Source organism: Crocodylus siamensis, chromosome 2 (assembly GCF_052110815.1).
Source record: "Crocodylus siamensis isolate JL-2025a chromosome 2, ASM5211081v1, whole genome shotgun sequence".
NCBI lineage: Eukaryota > Metazoa > Chordata > Crocodylia > Crocodylidae > Crocodylus > Crocodylus siamensis.
In genome coordinates this window covers 99058328-99080446 of record NC_143396.1, presented here as the reverse complement: position 1 = coordinate 99080446, position 22119 = coordinate 99058328, and the positions used below count along the sequence as shown (strand labels likewise).

At 39.4% G+C, this 22119-nt stretch overlaps 1 protein-coding gene across 8 annotated transcripts in view; it reads right to left on the bottom strand.

The window, feature by feature from the left end:
• Nucleotides 1-22119, bottom strand: part of INPP4B (inositol polyphosphate-4-phosphatase type II B) — a 613602-nt gene that overhangs the window by 96469 nt on the left and 495014 nt on the right. For all 8 annotated transcript variants that reach the window (XM_090036465.1, XM_090036466.1, XM_090036467.1 and 5 more), the window contains 2 exons: nucleotides 20220-20432; nucleotides 10582-10726 (listed from right to left, as the gene is read on the bottom strand). In XM_090036465.1, coding sequence (XP_089892591.1) covers nucleotides 10582-10726; nucleotides 20220-20432 — 358 coding nt within the window. The remainder of the gene's footprint in view (nucleotides 1-10581; nucleotides 10727-20219; nucleotides 20433-22119) is intronic.

Genomic DNA, 22119 nt, shown 5'->3' with positions numbered 1-22119 from the left:
GCCGCCCCTTACAGGGCCTGCCTTGCTCCCTTGAGCAGCTCCCATAGGCCATCAGGCTTAGCAACACTCACTCTTTGGCTGGCCAACATACAGCCTTTCAGGCCCTCTGTGACCCTCGTCTGTACAGAGGCCAGGCAATTCTCCAAATACTGGGCTGGCTGCACCAGTAGCCCCTCATCGGGTGACTTTACATTACATACATATAAAAAGTCATAGGGGTTTTTATGTGCATGTACCAACAAGGACATCAGTTATGATTACTGATTTTCTGATGCAGATACTTCAACTAGAAAGTAAGTTGAAGTCATCAGTTCATTCTACATAGATCTCTGAATAGCCCATAGAACTAGTTACTTTTGGGAACCACTGCAGCTGTTAGGTTGTTCTTAGGAAATGTGGTATGAATGATTTATGGGGAACATTTTAGAATTTATTACTGACTTAGTAAATTTGGCCAAGTAAAACAGTGTTGCATACAGGCAGCTTTATAAAGGAAGATTATAATAATAATCATCTGTATTCAACTTTAGGTTATTCTGTCATCTGCTGCCATAACCTATGTGGTAAGACTCCAGCAGTATTAATTTGATCCAGACGATGACAGCAGCAGTGAAGAACGTGCCCCTCTATCATAGGGTCTGCAGCTAGTTCCAAACTGTTTGCTGCTGAGGTAGATGGCAGACTACCTTGATTCAGGACATCTACTGGGCAGTCAGTGGCAGCAGATCTCCTAAACCAAAAACAATTATTGGATTTCTCACAGGACAAAGGCTTTTATAGCAAGAACCTATAGATGGCCTACCCTATTATCCAAGGTTGAGTACCAGAGAAGTATCTGAATTAACACTTTGCCCCAGGACAACAACAGTGGTTAATTCCAGCCTTGGATTAAACCCTACCTTTGCTTTTAGCCCCACAGAATCCTAACTGCGCTTTAAAACTATTTTTTCTTAATGGAATTCCTGAAGGAAGAAAGTGGTACAAACTACAACTTCCTGAAACCGGTGTTTTATCAAGTACTTACATAAACCTCAAACCTTCAGAACAACACAAGAAAAGCCAGGATTAAAAGCCTTTTTCCTCTCAATCTAACATGAATGGCCATATGCTTCTCGAGCATTGAGGGCACCCAATACCCCACAGTCTTTTGCTCTTCTTTCCTCTCTCCAAGGGAGGAGGAGGAAAGGATAACACTGGTTCTCTGACAGCCTGTCCAGGGGTGAGTTCTCAGGGACCCTGCCTTGAAAAATTTCATCCCGTTCCCACCAATCAGCTGATTGGCAGGGTGGAGGCATTCTCCTGCAGCAGAAAACTGTTCAGGGATGTATCACACCACAGGAGAATGGCTCTCCTCTCCCACCAATCAGCTGAACAGGGTGGGGCATTCTCCTACAACAGAAGTCCTCCTGGATCTGCAGGAGTGCAGACAGAAGTGCAGCTCTCAGCTGTAACTCAGAACAATTTCTGCAAAGCATTCTGGGATACAACATTACTCCAGACCAAACAGAAGTTCACTGCTGGTTCCAGGGGAGAGGGGAATTTAGTTGTGGGCTGGGAGTCTGCAGCCAGGTTCCCACAGCAACAGCAATGTCTCTCTGCCAGTGCTCACTGTTTTCAGAATGGGAGGGGGGAAAGGAAGCAGAGGGAACTCATTCTTGGGGCTCCCCAGCTAGTGCTCTGTGTGTGTGTGTGTGGGAGGGGTGATAAAACCCCAGAGTGAACTCTCTTAACTCCCTTTCCCCCTTTCCATTCTGAAAACAGCGACAGGCTGGGAGCTCCACAGACACAAGTTACAAAAGATGCTACATTTGGAAATGTCTTTATCTGATACTTCATGCAATGAGGGTCAGATTTTCACCTGATCAGCCATTTTTGAAGCTGTCTCCAGCCATGCACTTGTGTCTGATCACAGCTATAAACTGCTTTCTGTGGCCAGATCAAGCCAAAATTGTAACTTCTGTCTGCACCCCAGGCAGACTGCTGCTGGAGAGAATGGGCCCTGGCCCCCTGCCTCTTCCAGGTCAATGCAAAGCAGTAGAATCACAGTCATAGTAAATTAGAGTTGGAAGGGACCTCAGGAGGTCATCACCAACTGCTGAAAGCAGGACCACACCCAACTAGATCATCCCAGCCAAGATTTTGTCTACCTGGCTCTTAAAAGCCTCCAAGGATGGAGACTCTACAACATCTCTGGGTAATTTGTTGCAGTGTTTTAATACTTTCCTTGTGAGAAAGTCTTTCCTAATATCTAACCTAAACTTTTCTTGCTGCAATTTGAGACTATTACTCCTTGTTCTGTTATCTACCACCACTGAGAACAGTCTAGCTCCATCCTCCATCTTTGGAACCCCCCTTCAGGTAGCTGAAGGCTGCTATTAAAGTACAAGGGAGACAGGTTACTGTGCTATGGTGGGAGAAATTTCAAGGAAATTCTTATTGCTCAAAATGAACAGCTGTCCTCGGCCATAGATTGCAGAAGCTTCCAGCTGCCTCAGAAAGAAAATAAAAAATATATGCAATTAAAAACCAGACAAAATGAATGATCACAGAAATCAGAACGGAGAGGTACCACTGTTGGATGCTATGGTAAAGAAAAGGTAATGGGCCCATACTTCACAAGTAACTTTACTATTTACTTACCTAATCTCATTCACTTTCTCCCTCAGCACATGAACTAGGTAAACAACCTACTAGAAGCACTAGAAGATGAGAAATGAAATAGGTCAAGCAACACAAATGAAGGAACAAAAAAATGCTGTCTTGCTATTCACAAATTAAACTAGTTAGGTAAACTGAATATATTTTCGCTAAAATAGAATAATTTTTCTGAGGTAAGCATCTTTGAGAGGGTGTTAAAAATCTTATTTATCATTGCTCACATTATGTGACTTAGTACTATATGAAGTTAAACAATTTATTTTCCTAATTAAGGTCTCAGAGTTAGGTTTAACTCAAAGACAGCAGCCAAGCTTTTACAGGTGTTATTGTGGTAAACATTATAGAAATAATAATAGCTTCACTTAGAGCTACAGTTTGCAATATAAAAGCCATAAATTGCTGTAACTGCACAACTTATATTAACTCCTCAACTTTGATGATGAAGTGGACTTCAAAGATTAAAGACAGATTATTAGTTTACTGCCGAGGACCTGGGATATTATACCTGTGCACTGATTAACGGTGGGTCTGGAAACCACGTGACACAAACAAATGTGTGTCATCAGTGCTGTTCAGGAGAAAAGCCATGCAGAAAACAGAAGGTGGCTAATAACTCCACAGACACAAAACTCGCCAAATCTATACACTAACCGAATTATATCTTTTTCAAATTATATGTTTCAAAATATTATTGATTCATTTAAAATATGTAGGTGAAACTCATAAAGGTTTAGATGCGTCAGCACTGAGAGTCTCTGCACTTAAGATCTAGGTGCCCAACTCAAGAGCAGAATTCAAAAACTAGGGATCTAAATTCTCTATACTTTAAATGAAAAAAAGTCAGGTGTTTAGGAGTGGGGTTGAGATCCACAACTGTTGCCAAACTCAGAGGGTGGGACAACCCAACCCAACCAGCAGGAATTGCTGAACAGAGGGGTGTGTTTGAAAGCTTCTCTTCTTTCAACCATAGCAACTACTTGCAGCTGTTCGCTACCTATGTGAGACTGAGATTCAGAGTCTGAAACCCTCACTTAGAATTAATCATCAAAGTCATCCTTTCATATGAAAGGCTGTGGAAGGAAACATGGCTCTGAGGTCCACTGAAGAAAATATCATAGCAAATCTACTGGATCAAACCTTGCTAGGAACTCAGTCACAAGGGTACCTATACTGAAAATCCCAAATAGCCTTAGGTGGAAGATAGGTCCCTAAGCACTTGGTTTAGCCAAGATGGCAACAGTTCTGTATATTCTAAATAGCTGAAGTTTAGGTCCCCAGCAAAAACTTAGGCTCCTGGAAGATCCTGTGCACTTCAGTGACTTAGATGGAAATTACAAAAGTAAAATTGGACACATCTCAGTAGTCTGGGCTACATATATTTTAAGAAAAGAAAAAGAAGAGGAGAATAAAAAGGGGGAAGAAAGATCATGAAAAGGGAAAAGATAAGGAAGTATATAATGGTCACATAAGCAAAGACAAGAAGGAGATTAGACAGGAAAGCTACAGGGTAGAAGGATGAGAAAGAAGAGAAAGGATAGGAGGACAAAAGGAAGGAACACAAGAGAAAATTTTGTGGAAGTATCCATTATTCTACTTTCAAAAGTAGATAGCTTCTGATGTTTAGGGAAAACAAATTTCCCCTGGAGAGTTGTTTATCTTCCCCATAACAAATGACAATTTTAAAATGCCAAACTATTCAACTAGGAGTGAAAATTATAAAGAGCGTGGTTTCAAATGCTCTGGATTTATTTTGTCATAAGTAAGATATCAGGTCAGGTGCAGAGACACTCAACTTAGTTTCAAAGAATATGTAATTACGAAAGTGATCCAATTTAGATCTGTTGAATCCCTCTTAATTTCAGTGAGCAGATCCATCTATAAAAAACTATCCACTCAGTCTGTTTCACATACAATTTATAAGATATATATTTATATGCATATAGAATTCTGTATTTGAATTATGGTAAACTGTTGTAATCCTGTAAAAGAGACTTTTGCACTCTGTACTAAAAAAAAAGAAAACTGGTAGAAAATGTAACTTTTCAAGTAATTTTCAACAGCAAAATCAGGTATGTTTAAAAAGAATGCTCTCCCTTAAAATCCATCTTCACTTTCAAGCTTTATCCTGCAGTGAAATCATAATCCTGTGCTGATGAAACTGTACACTGTTACCTTGGAAACCAATAACTCGGTTAAGAATACTGAAGGAATGCCTTAAGAATACATTCAAAGGTCAGACTTCAAGAAAAATGTTAGATTAAGGAGGGCATAATTTCTGTTTAATGGGCAGCATCTATGATGAAAAAAAATTAAAAGCTAAAGATATTTTTATTTAAAAATTTTAGGAATTCCATACACTGAACATAGAAATCAGGAAATACCAACATTGAAGTTGCAAGTGCAACCCAGTTTTTTGCAGTTACTGTGTATATAATTAATGAGTTTTTAATTAAGGACCATAAGCAATGAGTTAAATAATTTTGAGCATCACTTTCATATTTTCTTATATGCATGTTGGAACATATTTTTCCCCCCATTGTTTTATACTTACACTATTTTCATGCTATTATAGCTAATAAATTCTTGTGGACAGACTTTTTATGTAATAGATTCTTCACTCTGTATGTATTATACATTTTTCTTTCAATCAAAACCACAGCCTTTCTTAAGAGTCAATCCCAGGATAGGGCAGTCAATTATGAAATAACTGAGCTGTAAGTTCACTAGTGAAAGGTTTTTCAGTATTAATTTGCTGGTTGTATGTACACTGCATGTATAATATTGAAGTTCAATTTATTGTAAAATTTTCCTATAAATGATTTCTGTGGTTGGGTCTAACACACAGACAACATAGCATGAATGTGTGTACATGAGCACAAAAGGGAAAGTTACTTAGCAGTTATCCAGATGCACTTACTGTGTGCATGGACCTGTGCTTCAAGTGTACATGTTGGGAAATTTTTTGCCTGAGTGTTACTCATGCATCATACATGCACTCTGCTCCTCCCTGTGCTCTATACTGAAGACTTCCCACTTCTCAATTTTCTCTCAACCACAGTTCCACAGTGTAAATGGACTCCAGGGAAGATGAAGGGAGAACAGGAGGTTTCATTCACATACGAACAACAGAGCTTGAAGAACTCCAGTTTACTGCTAAGCAACTTTTCTTTCTCCTTTGAGTGCTTGCCCACATGCATATTCTCACGGTGGGCAACTCCAAATAAAATATCCATGTTACACAGAGGTGGGTATCAGAGTCATAGATCTATTGCAGGAACCCTTTGTCAAATGCATCATCACTGCTGGAGGCTTCCACCAATTGCACATTTTGTAAGGGTGAGAATTAAATTCCAGGGGACTAATTTGCAGATTTCAATCTACAGCCTTTCTTAGGGAAGCTGCTGAAATTGCCACATACACTGGTAAAGCAAACTGTAACCACTGATGGTAAGACCATCTTGGTGGTCTTTTAACAAACTTTAACACAATTCAACATCCAATTAAACAATCTTTGCAACTTCTGAGCATTTCACTTTCTAAGTTCTGGCTCGGTGTTCTGTAGCAGTCTTTCCAGGTTCTGACAAACAGACTCTCTCCCCAAAAAGGATCACAGACCAACCCTACAGACTTTAGATTTGAATTGTGGTCTCATGTTCTTTTCTGGCTCAGGGAGGTTAAAATTTTGCAATTGGTGCACTTTCCAGGATTGTCAGACCCTTCTAGGCAATAACAACTTTTCTTGCCCATTAGATGAAGGTGTCACATCAAAGACATAGCTTAAATCCTGAGAAACTGAGGGAAGCCATCATGATGGGAACAGAAGAAAGGAAAAAGTAGACAGCATTTTGAGGTGAGTTCTTTTTGAGTGTGAAGTCAAAATAATGGCCCTCAGGTATGGAGATACCATGTGATACAAATGAAGGAAGCAGGGGGTTCAGGGTCCCATTACTTGAAGAAAGATTCTCTCCCCTAATTCTCCCACCAAAAAAGTTGAAAGATGAGAGTGGTAAAGAAAGTAAAAAAGATAAAAGAATAAAACCAGACTGAAGCTGGAGACAAAAGGCCTTGAAGAGCTAGAGGCCAGAGCAAATCATAGTGGGTAGGAAAAGTGCTAATTCTTAAGAAAACCTGGTTGAAAGAAAATGAGGAGTGAAGGTTGCACTGACTTGTCTGGTCTAGGGGTGGAACACAAGGGTGGGTGTGCCCCATTCATGGTCTATAAGGACAGTTAAAGCAAATAAATCTCGAAGCCTGTGTGACTATGGTACCTGTGCACTCAGGGAGTACATGCATATCAATAAGCAACTGAAGGAATCTACAACATAGTCATCATCCTCATTCTCCTCTACAGATGTGAAACATGGATAACCTACTGTTGTCATCACAACAGCCTGTAGAACTATCACCACTGAGGCCTCTGGAAAATCCTTTGCACCAAATGGGAAGATCACTGCACAAACACCAGCATTCTTGCTGAAGCCAATGTTACCAGCATTGAGTCAGTGATCCTCAAATACCAACTTCACTGGACTGGACACTCTGTAAATGCTTGACTTTCAACTCCCAGAACAAGTGCTCTACTCCTAGCTTAGCTGCAGCCTGAGATCTTGTGGCGGCCAGAGAAAATGCTACAAGGAAACACTGAAGGCATACCTCAAAAAATGGATGCCAAAATCAAGACCTGGGAGGAGCTGGCTCATAACCAACTGCATTGGGAGTGCAATTTCAACTAACTGGTAAAGCTTCTTGCCCTCAACACAGGGAAGAGAATGGAGGAAGGAAAAGGAGAGAAATCCCAGCCTATCACCTACTCTCCCTTGAGGAAAGAACAGCAATTTCTGTGCATGGATCTGTGGCTCAAGGATTGGACTGTTAAGTTACCTCAAGACCCCTCAATGATCCATGGTAGAGGTCATCCTTGAATTGAGGGATTGCCATTGCCACTGCTGCTGAAATATATCATAATACATTGGATTTGAGAAACAGTAAGGTGTCATGTAACCAAAAGGCTACATGCTGTTATGTCTAAGTGAGTAGAGCTAAGGCTGAGTTTACAACTTTCAGCTACTGGGTATGTAACCATGCATCCTTAATGCTGCACTTCATGAAAAAAGAGGGGGGAAAAACACATACTTTTAGGCAGAGATCAAGCATGGAAAATATGGCCCTAAAGACAAAAGGTTCAGGAAGTTATAGTGAAACCATTATGAACCTTGAAATAAAACAGTTGCTGCTGCTTTCCAAACTTTTCTTAATGTGGACCTAAGTCTAATATGTCAAAATATTTCAGTTCCCAGACTTATCCTTGATAAAACTGCTTTAAGCTAACATGACCATTAAATGTAAGCCTTCATGAGAAAAAATTGTGATGCAGAAAGCGATGAAGAACCTATAATGTGACACTAGTTAGATAATCCAGAAACCCAGGAAAAAAATCTCTATAAGCGACAAGTTATGTCACCATTGAAGTCAATTCTTGGAGATTCTCTCAGTAATATCAGGCCTTCAGCAAACACTGAGCAGAAATAACAGAAGAGTTTGAGAGAAGAATTTACTCCAGGGCTGTAATTTCTAGAAACCTGTTAGCTCAAGAAGACTACTTTGCAAACTGATGTCTCTCAAAAGCCATTTCCCATTATTTCCAAACCATTACAATCACCATTATTGCTAAGCATAGAGCAGTATCTTCAATCTTAAAGGGCAAAATTTATTACATTTCCTAAATTTTTTTCAGGCTAAAATCTCTTAGAGGAATGTAATTCAAAGTATTTTGAGTTTCTGAGCTACAATTCTAATCAATATTACAACTAGCACTGTAAAATTTGAGTGAAAGCAGAAGCACTTTTTCACCACTTGTTATGGCCATATGCAATAGCAAACAGAAATGGGATGAGACTGCTCGAAGATCTTTAAATCTATAAAGGACCTCAAAGGAAAAGTCCCCAAGCCTTGACAGAACAAGAGAACGGTAGAAGTCAGTTTTTTAAACTTTGGCTCTTCTGTGTCTTTAAAAAATTCTTATTTTTGTAAACAGAGGGCCTCCATCCAAACCACACATACACTATGAATCTAAATTCTGTGCTTCCTTTAGATTGGCAAAACAATATTAAAATAATCTAAAATTTCTGTCTACAGCCAAAGTACTCCATGCCATCTGGAGTACAGATAAAGTACTGTACATATACAAACAAACACTTTTAGTAAAAATAAGGGGGGGAATTCTGGAAATATTTGCTTTGTTTACAAACCAAATCCAATATTTGCTATTTAAACATCCAGTAGACACCATCAAGTAGTAATAAAACTAGTAAAACCTAATTATTTGACAGGGAAATGAGCCATTTTCCACAAGAATGCCAGCATTGAGTTTTGTTTCCTTTATCAGAGTAGGGTTGTTGAGTTTCAGGCTTGAGGACAGTTACAAAGTTAAGAGTATGCCTCAGTCACCTGTGCTACGGCGTACCTTCTTATCAGAGAAACATTACAGTAAGTATAGCATTGCTTTGAAAATATACTCTGCTGATACCTTGCCTCTGAGATAACTATTGGAGAATACAGTACAGAACACAAATTAATCATTCATTCTTCTACTAAGAGACAGGTAGACTCTACCTGACAGCAAGAAACTCTCAGAAGCAAATTTAAAGGATGCATTCTCTCTGTAGATCTCCCAGTTCTAAATATAAAGAACCGGAAGTAACGTATTTGTCACAGAAATCTGGAATGGTATCATTCTTGGCACAAACCTGTCATACTGATAAAAGTGTTAGTTTTACAGCTTCATTAAAAATTAAGGATAGAACCAAAAGCCAATACATAAACAATACAAGAAGAATACCTTTAAGTCTAACTAAATTAACACGGACTTAAAAACTAACTCTTCTAATTTAAAAATCTCTGATGTAAGACCAAATCATGAAAAAAAAGAGCATAAAAAGAAACCACTGAACCAAAATTAAGGCCATCTAATAAAAGAAAGGTAGGTTCTGTAGTGGTGTCTAGCACAAAAGTAGGTTCTATTTCTTTTCCTGTCCTAAGGAAAAGTAAGCATTCCTTTGGTATAGCACACACCTTCGAAGGACTGCTTTTCCAGGGTACAATATACATTTTAAAAAGACTCTCCTCATATTTATAAAATTATCAGAACATCAAACTTTCCCCTTCTTTACATATGCAGGCTGCCCTTTATTGCCCAGGTATAAAGTTGTTTGGACTGGAGAGTCAAAGGAAGACTAACATGATAGTACCCATTAGCTACAGAAACTAGTGTGCCTTAACTAGTGTGCAAGCCTGATGGACTATGTGTCTCAGACAGACCTTTGTCCTTTTGACATGTACCAAACACGCAGTGAAAACAGTTGAAAATCCTGGCATGTAGGAAAATCCGAATATTGGAGCCAATGTCCACTGTAGAGATCGTGCAGAATTTTCTCACAGTATTCTGTTAAACCATTCTCTACCTGATGTTTAACTCTGAAGTAACTGCTGTATTCACAAAAGAGATCCAGTGTATTGTTAAAAAAAAAAAATCAAATTGATATTGGAAGCAGTGGAAGATGTATAAACAAAAAGCACTTTGAAACAGTGTGTTAAATCTTCCTTACAAGTTTGCTAAGGGTTAATGTATGCTCTTAGTTTTTTCAAGGAAAACCTAAATTAAATTAAATCATTCCAGAAAATTCAAAGCAAAACACTGTTCTTTCAAGGTGTTTATTTATACCCTGCACCCTCCAAAAAGCAACGCAAGCAGTTCTTGAGTGTACAACTGAGATACAATTTGATAAATAGCTTCTATCATTCAATGCCAGCAGTGTGCAATAGCTTGCTATCAGAATTTTCATCAACGATACTATTGACTTTTCACATTGTTGTCACTTTTTCATGCTATTTACTCAGTCAATGTTTTAAAAAAAGGTTGCTTACCACCTGTATGAGATACCACGCGATCTGCTGGGGAAGGGGCAATTTCACCTTCTTCCACATTCCTGCTGTTGCCTTTTTCAAGCAGTCTGTCCACCATGGCAATAACACAGTTTAAACTCTTCCCCACATTGGCCCACACCCTGTCCTGAAAAAAGTATCAGCATCACTACATTTTATTGAAAGAAACATAGAAAGCTGTTGTGGTAGAATGATAGTTGTATAAAACGAAGATTAGATGCTTACAAGTGTCATTACTTCATTTTTTTCTATTGACACGGTTTTTACACTGTAAATGACTTTATAGCAATGGATTTTTTAAGGCACTGAAATAATTATATTCGTCCTTTAACACACATTATACGAAATCAAGAATGGAACTATCCAACAATCACTAAACAGCGTGTTTAATTGTATAGCCACTTAAGGTCCAAATGAGTAAGGAGATGAGTGATAAATTTACAAAATGTATCATAAATAGCAGAATGAGAAGTTGAGATAAATCAAAAGGTGTAAGATTAAAAGATAAAATTGAGCTTGGCATGTGAGAGCGCAGTGTCACAGGACGGCCCCTGCCAGGTACCCACAAAAGCGACAGAAGAGAAGGGTCTTGCAACTACTCTTGTAGAATTGTGTGGAAAAACCGTAGGAAGCCAGAGCCAGATAACTAGAGACTGGCTTAGTGAAGAGCCTGAGCCTGTCCGTGCTTTTGAAACTGAATTGTTTTGATGTGGATTCTGAAAGCTGAGTTGTAAAGTGCTTATTGTTCTTTGTATTTGTGACATGGTAGGCAGAGGCATCATGCACTTGCTTGGTTTGAAGGCATAAGAAAAGAGTTGGAAGAGACAGAGTGAGAAAATAGTGTAAGGATGTGGTCTTTAAGCAGTCAGAATTAAAGAGGCATCACATACAGACAAGGCAATGGAAGTGACAATAGGCAAATTTTAAAAGTACAGTCACATAGAGGCCAGCATTTTAATTTAATAACTATTTTGAATTACATATCACTACTTAAAATACTTAAATCTTTAATACAATATATACCTTCAAAAGTTGCTACGGTATGTCAGCTATTTATGGGTACTTTTTTGATATCTGGAGATTTCCTGGTTTCTGAGGGTCTTTTAATGAGAAACTTTGCTTGTAACAAAGATGTTGGTGGACACTGCACTGCCATTGTGAAGCAGGATATATAACATTAAATTACTATATCCAATTTATGACAGATCAAATAAAATGTAGTCAATAGGCTTACCTGATATTGTAAACTAGTGCTGATTTATTAATAACATTTTAAATTTAGAGGATGTGTAGAACAACAAGAAGTATATTTAAGGCAACAGAAAAACAACATATGTTTAGTACTAACAATGTATGTATTATACAGCATGCATCACAAGTGAAAAATGGTGACAGCTAAAAAGGGGAAAAAAAAAGCTCTCGTCACTGAGTGAAGTGCAATTTAAAAGGAAAATCAAGAACTGGCATCTAAATAAATCACTCTCTGTGGTATGGTGCTTCATTCCGCTTTAAAATAAATCCTTCAAAGTAATAATTGGATATGCAATCATACAGGGATAGCTATAACTTATTTAGTGCTAAAAATATCTACTGGACTTCAATTTCAATGTTCTTTAGGGATATGGGTATCCTGAGATAACCATCAGACTCGGTTGTCATCTTATTATTTAGAGGCAACTTTATAAGACTATTGGCTTTGGTAAGGATATATGGTAGTTTTTATTTTTTTAAACTGCAGTGAGTTTTAAGGATATTTTATTATAATAGTCATATAAGGTAGTCAATCAGAAAGCTAAGTACTCTGTCTACAGGGTCTGCATAAACTACTGAAAACTGCTTGGTTACATTTGGGACAACCTTAGATTTGTGGCTGCTTTAATTTTTTTAGAAATTATTTCCTAAAAACAACAGCTCAGGTTCTACTATCACGACATTCCCATTTTTAAAGGTTATTATCTGCTTTATCGTCTAACCTTCTAATTAGTTACTTTCTGTACTATACCCTCAATATGTGCCACATCCTCCATTAGAAAGTTCCCCTCCTATACACTTAATTTAATCCAATACATGTTTTTTTTTTCTATTCTCCCCCACTCCCCCGCTCTGAACACAACAAATTCAGGGGTAATGCAAACAATGCAGTGAGTTACAGATTGGTTAGTCAGCTAGTATAATCAACAGTGGCCATGTATGGCATAAAATCTGTTCATATGATAAATGGCTATCATTAAGATATAATGATTTCACTGTTAATTATGAAAACATGTGTCTATATATACAGCATACTTGTTTGTAAACAAAAAATATAAACACCAACTATATAAGGTCCATAAAGGGCCAGACACATTATAAGCATTAGCAGTCTTCAGCTTGGTTGCCTATCTCAGTTCAAAGAAAAAAAAGTAGCATTGCCTAAAGAACGAACTGCTGTTGATTTAGGTAACTGCTAGGTCTGTGCGAAGCAGCTTCAGATTCACATTTGGCTGATTTGGAGGACAGTGATCGATTTGAATCACTGTCCCGAATTAATTCGGCTGAATCAAACAGGCCCCACGCCCCACCCGTTCTCCCACTCCTGTATGACTGCCTCACCTGCCCCAGCTCCCGGCACTTGGAAAAGAAAAGCCCAAACTCACCGGGTGCTGCCAGGCAGGAGGTTGATCCCTGTCAGTCCCCACTGCCTCACGCTGTATGGGGGGGTCTGCATGAGCCCCCCAACCCTCTCCTGCTCTCCTAGCCCCCCCGCCCCCCACCCGCTCTGGCCCTTTAAGTAAAAAAAAAACAACGAAGAAACCCCAAACTTGCCAGTTCCTACAGGGTGGGGGGCAATCCCTGCTGCTTCCCACTGCCCCACGCCATGTGAGGGGCTCTTCCATGAGCCCCCTGAAGCTCTGAGGGCACTGCAGGAGCTCATGAGTTCAGGGTTTTTTCATTTGGTTTTTTTTTTTTCTTAAAGGGCTGGAGCTGGGGCGGGTCGAGGGGATTGTGCAGAGCCCCCCATGCAGTGTGAAGCAGTGGGGGGCAGCAGGGATCACCCCCCCCACCCAGCACCACCCCACGAGTGGAGCTTTTTTTTTTAAAGCACCCAGAGCTGGGACGGGCAGGGCAGCCATGGAGGGGCTATGGGAGCAGGCGGGGGTTGCGAGGCAAGCAGGCAGGGGATGAGGCCTGACAGTGGTCCCCCCATGGTCCCTTCTCCTCTCCTTTAGCCCCCCCCCTCTTACTTACCAGCTCTGGGAGTCCAGCTCCAGCTCCCTGCTGCAGCAGGCGGGGACTGCCCAAATCACTGAAGCTCTCTAACTCTTTTCCGAACTTCAGGAGAGCTTCAAATCAATTTGGACCTTTTTATTGGTCCCCTGATTCAATCTGGATTTGGAGATTCGGCCACCAAATTGGGCCAAATCTCCTCTGAATCGAATCAGCACCCAAAGCTTCACACAGCCCTAGTAACTGCTTCTTTGAGGACCTTTCTTGAACAGAAGGCTGTTCTGAAGAAAATCTCTATGGGTATCTGCAAATGCAGGAAATTGCCAATTCTCAGGCAGGAAAATAATCCACCACTTAACTAGCTAAAGATGCCATAATTTCCAAAGATGACCTCTACAATAACTGCCTGAAATACTGCACATACAATTAAATAAGTGAAAAATTCTACAATTATACATTCAAATCAGGCATTTACACACCTCTGCACCCAATTTTCAGATGCAAGCATAAAATTTAAAAACAGCATCAGAGGTCTGGCACAATACTCCTTGGGAGTGTGGCCCTATATGTACAAATATTGTTGATTTTCAACTAATGCTGAGTGTGTGGGTTTGGGAGAAGAATTCTACAAAATATAATAAACATAAAAAATATGTGCCTAAGCAATGGTAAGTCATTAATGTACTTCTTTGGTTACTGTACAAATTAATATAAATACAATTTTTCTTCTTTACATCATCTGTTAACCTAACAGTTCATAAACATTCCCTAATGCTTTTTAGTTTGAGTTCATAAGCACTCACATACAGAAAATATATTTTTGGGTGTAATATATTTGACTAGTCTCTGTGTACACAGGAGAGCCAGAGAGAAATAAGGCGTGTCCTGTACGCTTTTCTATCCCATATGAGAAACTGTCACAAATACCTTGCATAGCTAACTTTGATATTGGTCCATTCTTCCCAGATATGAGTACATCAAAATTTTAATAACAGTTTCCTCTGCCCCCACCTCCCATAAAAAAACACATGCCAGCTGGATGACAAAAAAATGCCAGCCATTTGAGTAAAAAAACCCACTTTCTTATTAAACAATCAATTTGTGCTATTCTCCTCCACACAGAGAACTATCCATCCAATTTCTTTTCTCTCTATCCTCTCAAAAACACATACTTTCCATACTATTTTTCTCCACCCATCACCCTTTCAATCCGCCCCTTCTCCTTGCAACCCACCATGTTTTCTCTTCAGGGTTCCTTCACAGAAAGTTTCCTTACAGGAGTAATGAATAGTAACAGGAGCATGCACTTCCAAGTCTCTGCTGTCAGCAACAATAGCAGGTAAACTCTTCTGAAAGCCCTTTCTGTGCATTGGTCGGCCATAAAAAGGGCATCTTCTGCAGCAGAAGTGTGGATATTGGATCCCATTTGATTCCTGAAATCAAATTCCCTTACCACGAGGCATTCCTCATCTGGTTGCCAGAGGGCTCACCTGGGGAAGCAAGTTTCTTGGAGTGGTGATGGAAGGTCAAGAAAAAGAGAACAGGGTTTCTGTATGCTTGACAGTACTGTCTGTTTCAATTTCAGACAGGCAAGTCAATGGCAGAAAGGGAGAAGAGCTGCAGAAGACAAGGCTGCAACTCGGACCAGCAGCAGCTTGGCTTTTGTATCCTCTCTTCCTTCTAAAAAGGTATTTGGAAGTTAAGGTACATCCCTCATACACATCTAGTGGTATGTGTGGGTGGTACAGGAGGGAAGTTTCTCTTTTAGAAGCTGTTGTGGCAGCACCTGGCATACCTATATCATGGTAATTACTGGACAAGGCAGCAGTGAACTTGGTCTCATCCTCTGAGAAGGCTGAATATTTTTAGCAAGCATTCCAAGGCTTCTAATTTTTAGGTGGGTCTGTCTAACATCTCCCACTCCAAAAATGTAATTATTCTGAATGCCATAAATGCCAGTATGCAGAAGGCTGTGCTCTCCTTTTGTGGCAAGGTGCTGGAAAAGACCAAAGTGCATTTTCTTACTCTTACATGAAATCAGTTAGGCACATTTGGCAGGTACCTCCTGGAATCATGATTCAGCATTCTTTTAACCAGCTTTACCAACCAGGAGTAACTCCAGTGAAGCCAATGATGTAAAGGTAGCTTATTAAGAGATAACAGCACTTGACCCTGTCTTGGTGGCATCCCTAAAATCATTAGTTACCTGACAAAATGTGCCTAACTGATTTCATATAAGAGTGAAAAAAATACACTTTGGTCTTTTCCAGCACCAGGCTTTTCCCTGCTAGCTGCTCAAGGGGTGGGAGTGTTGCCAGACCCTGCATCTGTTGATACTGAGCTTTTCAATCTCGGTCTCCTTGCTTCTTCAGACTGTCTAGAAACCAAGTGATTTCTAATGCCTTTCGCTGTCTCTTCTTGAAGACTGACAGATTGCAGCTAGTTTATCAGCCCATCAAGCCTTCATTAGTTTCAAGCTCTTCTTATCTGCAGGGTGCATTTGCAAGCCACTAGCTGTCTTCCCCTTTGTTCCAGTGAAATTGAAGACCCACACAGACACCTCTCAGCATTAGCTGGCATGGGAGGGGCATGACCAGATGCCATGTCTCTGTCCTGGGGTCCCTCCTGTGGGAGAGGGGCAGGAGGGGGGATCCCTGTTTGAGCAGCCAGGGGGGCGGGGGAGGAAGGGGGAAGCCTGGCAGCTGCTGCAGTCCCTCAGCCAGCTGGAGCAGTGATAGTACTCTGGCTAGGAAAGAGAGGGGCGTGGCCAACACCACTGTGCTCCAGCAAACAGCCCTGCCCAGCCCAGAGAGCATGCCAGGATGCTGGTGGACTCTGGTTTAACTTAAACCAGGAAGGGGTCTGGGACAGACATTGCATATACTGGTTTAACCCAAATCAGTTAAGTCTACATTCAATTAGGTTCATCTCAAACCAGTTTCAGCCATTTTCAAACTGGTTTATGTGCGCTAAACATCTGTTCTGTTACAGGTTTAAACCAGTTTCTGGTTACTGAAACCATTTTATGTGCAAATGCGACATCTACGTGGAACACATCACGGGCCACCGCCTGTACTCCGACCCCACCAGACGAGCCACCGCCGGACTGCCTGAACCAACCACCAGATCGACCTTTACTTTTGAGAGGATTCTTCAACCATGGATGACCCCGCTCCACCCGAAGAGGACCCTCACAATGAGACTCTATATGGACTGAGACACTTCCTTTGAACCACTTCCTCCACCACTGTGGACCATTGTAACAGGTTTGTATGTATCTATCTCCTTTCTCTTTCAGTGTCGCGAACCCCCTCCCTCCCTCCCCTTCCCCCTTCCCCCCATTTCCTACCCCCAGGCTTAGGTGGCTAACATTGTATGTCCTGTAACCTAGTTGCATTCCCTTCCTCACCCCCATCCCTCTATTATTAGTCCCTCACTTGGACGATCTGTATTTCCCTACCGGCTTTGTCATCTTTTTTGGATTCCCAATCCTAAACATTTACTAATAAAAGTCAGTCTGTCCCTAGCCTAAATAAGAAACATGGTTACATGCAAACTACTGACAATTCCCCATTGTCAGAGTTCAATAATATATATGTAGAATTTTCAGTATATTGTTTTCCTTTTAAATATTTTGACTCGAACTTGTCTAGAAATTCTGTTTTAATTAAGAAAATGAAACGGGGGGGTTATTTTTCATTACTTTTCACACTGAACTGTAACACTGAACACATTAAGAAGTCAGTCAGAAATGCAGAATATAAATTATTCTAAGGGGTACTTCCTCCTCTTGTATTATTCATGACATTTTTTTTCTTCCCACAGGGAAGTTCTATGATGACAGAAACAGCTGGCAGGACGAGATGGGAATGACTATAAAGAAGCAATTTGTAAGTATCAGGTTAAATATTTTTGCTTAAACATGAATGGTTTAGTACTGCTTACACTTCTTCAAATTACCTCAACAGAAACGTGTCAGGCAATACTGCTGCCAAATGTGTGACATTAATATGTGGATTTGACATGAGAAAAGTATACTAGTCTTACTGCTTAGGACCACAGTTTGTGCAGGAGCCCCAAAAATCCATAGTTTTTGAGTCAGTGGCAGTAATAGAATTTTGGATTTATTCTTTAAAAAAAATTGTAAAACCCCATTACCAGATAGGAACTATAAGGAAAAAAAAATTACAAAAAAGAAACTTTTCTTCCAAAAGGACTTAAATCTGTTAAGTATTTTCTAAGCTTAAAGTACATGCTTCTTAATTCATATGTAGGAGACATTTCAAAAACCACTAGACAGCTGTATATTCATACTCTTTCAAAATTTCTTTGTATGATGCACAGACTAATTCAGGGCAAGAAGAATTATTTTTCTCAGTTGTTGCTCTACACAGCGTGAGAAACAGAATATAAAGGGAAAACGCTGGAAGCTACTTTCATAGAGAAGATTTATTATTTTTTCTTTTCTTTTTTAAAAATGAAGTTTTGAATTCCTGATGCCAGGTGCTCAGACTAAATCAGCAGCATTGTAAAAGATAATATAATTATTTAAAGCAGCCAAAATGGATCATTTTTAGTAAATCTAATTTAAATTAGGTAGGACAACAGTATTTCAGATTTCAAGCAAACTAATCTTAGATCCCAGATGCAAGAAGCATCGGTGGCATTTAATATAGTAAAAGAAAATGAATATATTTTTTATAAATACAGAAGAGAAGAATATTGCACATTATATCATATGCATAATACAGCATTGAGGTCAGATTGCTTAATTTAGTCTGAAATTAAGTTATGAATTAATAGATTTCTTTAAAAGTTTCTGTAACAACAGAAAATATTTTCCTAAACTTTCTAAATGCTTGCCCTTTGCTATTTCTACTGTGTTAATGAAAGTTTGATAATTAAAATTAAGACTGTACGTGCCATTAATTTTCCATTAAAACAGAGTACATAAAGATAATGAGGATAGCTCTTGAATGCTAGAAAAATGCTCTCTCAGATGCTCCCTACTGTTCCATCTTTGCAAGTGACTTTCTATCTTGGGCCATGACCCCACAAAATATTTAAGCACTCAAATCATCCCACTTACTTCAGTGTAAACACCTAATACACATCTTAGTAAACATATGCATAAGGGATTTACTGGACAGAAAACAGGGAGTACTTTGTAACCATTGTTATAAATAAATAAAACAAAGCTTCAATAAATAAGTAAAACAAAGCTAGTTTCAACTTGCACAAATATATCAGCTTCTCATTGTTCTTAACTCTCATGATTCTTTCACAAGTCTTGTGATGTTTGGTGGCTTCTGAAAACCCTGGATGTCGGAGTCAAGTGAAGACATGAGAAGTTTAGCTTTCATTTTTTTTAATAATAAAGCATATTTTTATCTGTTGTGGTTGTGGAGGATGCTTTAAAATGTGACTGAAGCCTCTGAAGCTAATTGGCAAATAAAAAGACATGCCCCAACACACTTTTTTTTGTTGTTTTTAATTCTATGATTAGTGAATCACTGGGGTTAGTAATCCCCAATTATTCTTACAATTCTTTATAAGATTATTATTCTTTACAACATTTTTAAAGAATCATTCTTTCTTTATTTAAAAGATACTTTTCTTTCCATGTTCTTGGTACAGAAGAATTTATAGCTCAGGTGTGAAGATACTGTAGCTTGTGCAAAGTAATTAATTATTTACAACAAAAATTAATAGGCTTGTGTTCTTTGCATCTCTAATACCATAATGATCAAATGAGCAAAAGAACATAAGCTGAATAGAAACAGAATGGAGGGCACGGGGAGGGTGAGGAAGAAGACAGATTGTAAGACCATCTTTTGAAATAATTAATTCACAAAATCTCAGCTGTATAAATAGCACAAATCACTGCAAGATCTAAAAATATTACAGTTTTAAAACTATGTTGGATTCCTTTATGTAATTTCAGATTGCATCTAAGAGCAGACTCTCACGGAAAATGGTTCTTTCACTGATAGTTAATTCACAGATCTTAAAACGATTTATTCTCTGTCTTGGCAAAAACTGATTCCACACTTTTTTTCTGTCCCGATTACATGTGTTCAAATGGCAACAGGATTGAAGTAAATGTTCAGCGTTGCTATTTTCCTGTCAGGACCCAAAGATATCCAGTATCTATACTACTGTAGGCTGTGAGCACTCAAATGTGAATCAATTACTTTTAAGAAAATTATTTTCAGGTTACTTTTGTGGAGTTCTACATGAATAGTAGTTTTAGCAATCCAATGAATCAAAACAGAATTAGGCATCAGGAAAACAGTTTTAAAATGTCCTTTCTCTAACAAGAGGTGGTATGGATAGCAACAACTTGTATTTGTCTAATCTGAGCTATTTTTTTTTGTGATTGAACCTCAAGCAAGAGCTTTGGGGCTACTTACCCACTCTTCTTCATCATATTCTGAGTGGTGAGGTATAGAGTCCTGCCTTTTGATCTGAGATGGATGGTCCTGATGCTGTGAATCACCACCCTCTTCCATACTGTTCCTGGGCACAGCTGGTTTCTTGAGGACACAACCTGGACGGGCTGTGTACAGTGCTAAAAGGGCACTTCTGATCAGCTGATCTTTGAATGCATGCACAAATAACTCTGTCTAGAGAGAAATAATGGAAAGTTAGTATGAACCACAAAGTATAATAGTTTAATTATCATTATTAAAATAGTTTAGTATTAAGTATTTAATATTTTACAACAATATAAGTAAAACAAATATTTACTAATGCAGAAAGCAAGGATTTTTGTGGGTGGTATTTTTGCTGGATCATCTGCATAGTTGGGACAGACAAATAGTAGCCAACCTTTTTGGCAAACATGCTCTAACCCTCCCCAAGTACTTCTATGATCCCTGCCTAGAGGTATACCAAATAGAGTCTGTACCCTAGGGCAATGGTGCCATGCTTGTGGCATGTGTGCTATGGCTTGGCTACCCATGGGATAGCTTTAGACAAGCTTTTGCATGTCTCACATGTTTCCTGGATCATCACAGCTATAACAGCAATCCAGGAAAATCTCTTGAAAAAGTGAGTCAAGTGTGAGTGATAAAGTAACACAGCTTTGAAAACTTCAAACTGCTCCATTCATCTGAACAGAGTGTCTACTAGGATAACCCACTGCTCTAGGACTTGTTGCCAACACCATCCTAGCAAAGGCTTCTGTGAGTGACAGGAAGACAAGCATACATGATACCAGCCCTATTTACCCAAGCTGTCATGCTTGAATAAGTTCCTTGCATACGTATTAGGCAACCACAGTGTTGCTGCTTTACCTGTTCAAAGCAGAGTGTGCTCTTGTGGTCCTGAGAAAAAGCTCCTGCTGCCAAGGGGAAAAATAAATTACAAAGAACTTGAACTGACTGGCAGGGAAGCAGACCTTTTCCCCTCATATAACTCCAAATGCAGGGCAAGACTACAATGCAGATGCAAAGCCAACTCATGTTGTGCCCTAGAGCATGGCAAACTAGGACACACAGGATGTGCTGTGTTTGAACAAAGGTCCCACATATGAGACTGGAGACGTATTGGACCCCTTGCAAACTGCGCAGAAGAAAAACAGCAGAAGAATCTTAGATATTCTCTTTCCAAAACTGATCTCTAATATTTTTAAAACAGGAAAAAATCACTGGCCCAAGATAACTGTATTGTAAACAAAATTAATGAGCAAAGTCAGACCCTACCATTGTTTCCTAATCAGACACTAATAACATCCCAACAGAGAATAGTGGTGCAGTGGAAGTTAAATTTGTCCAGGGCAAGCTCCTCCTTCCCACACACTGCTGTTCGTTTTGTATTGCGATAAATTGTCAAACTCTCACTTTTCAAAGCCATTCTCAGGTCAAAATCAGGTACCTGTCCCAGATGATTAAAGACCTGTTAGCTAAAAGAACAGTACATCCAGTATATAGTAAGGTCATTAAATGTTCCATTTCTTCACTTCACTGCTATGGGGTATCATGACAGCATATCTAAAAGTGGCATCCCTGTAAGTCGCTTGGATGGTGTTCTTTCTTGGATTTAAAGAGTGATATGTACATCTTATATGAAATGGCTCTACGGAACCTAATAAAGTAGCATTGTACCTGCTCCACTCTTTCTCTGTGAGCTTCCACATAAAAGGCTGCTGTATCTTCAATTCTCAAAAACCACTAAACTATAAAAAGACTGAGTGTAGCTTATTCCTAAGTTCCCCTGATATGACAGCATGCAGGAAGCTCTATGGAGTTAGATTTCACTGAGCACAGCAAACGCACATGCTCTGCGCACCTCCCGATTCCTAACCTATAC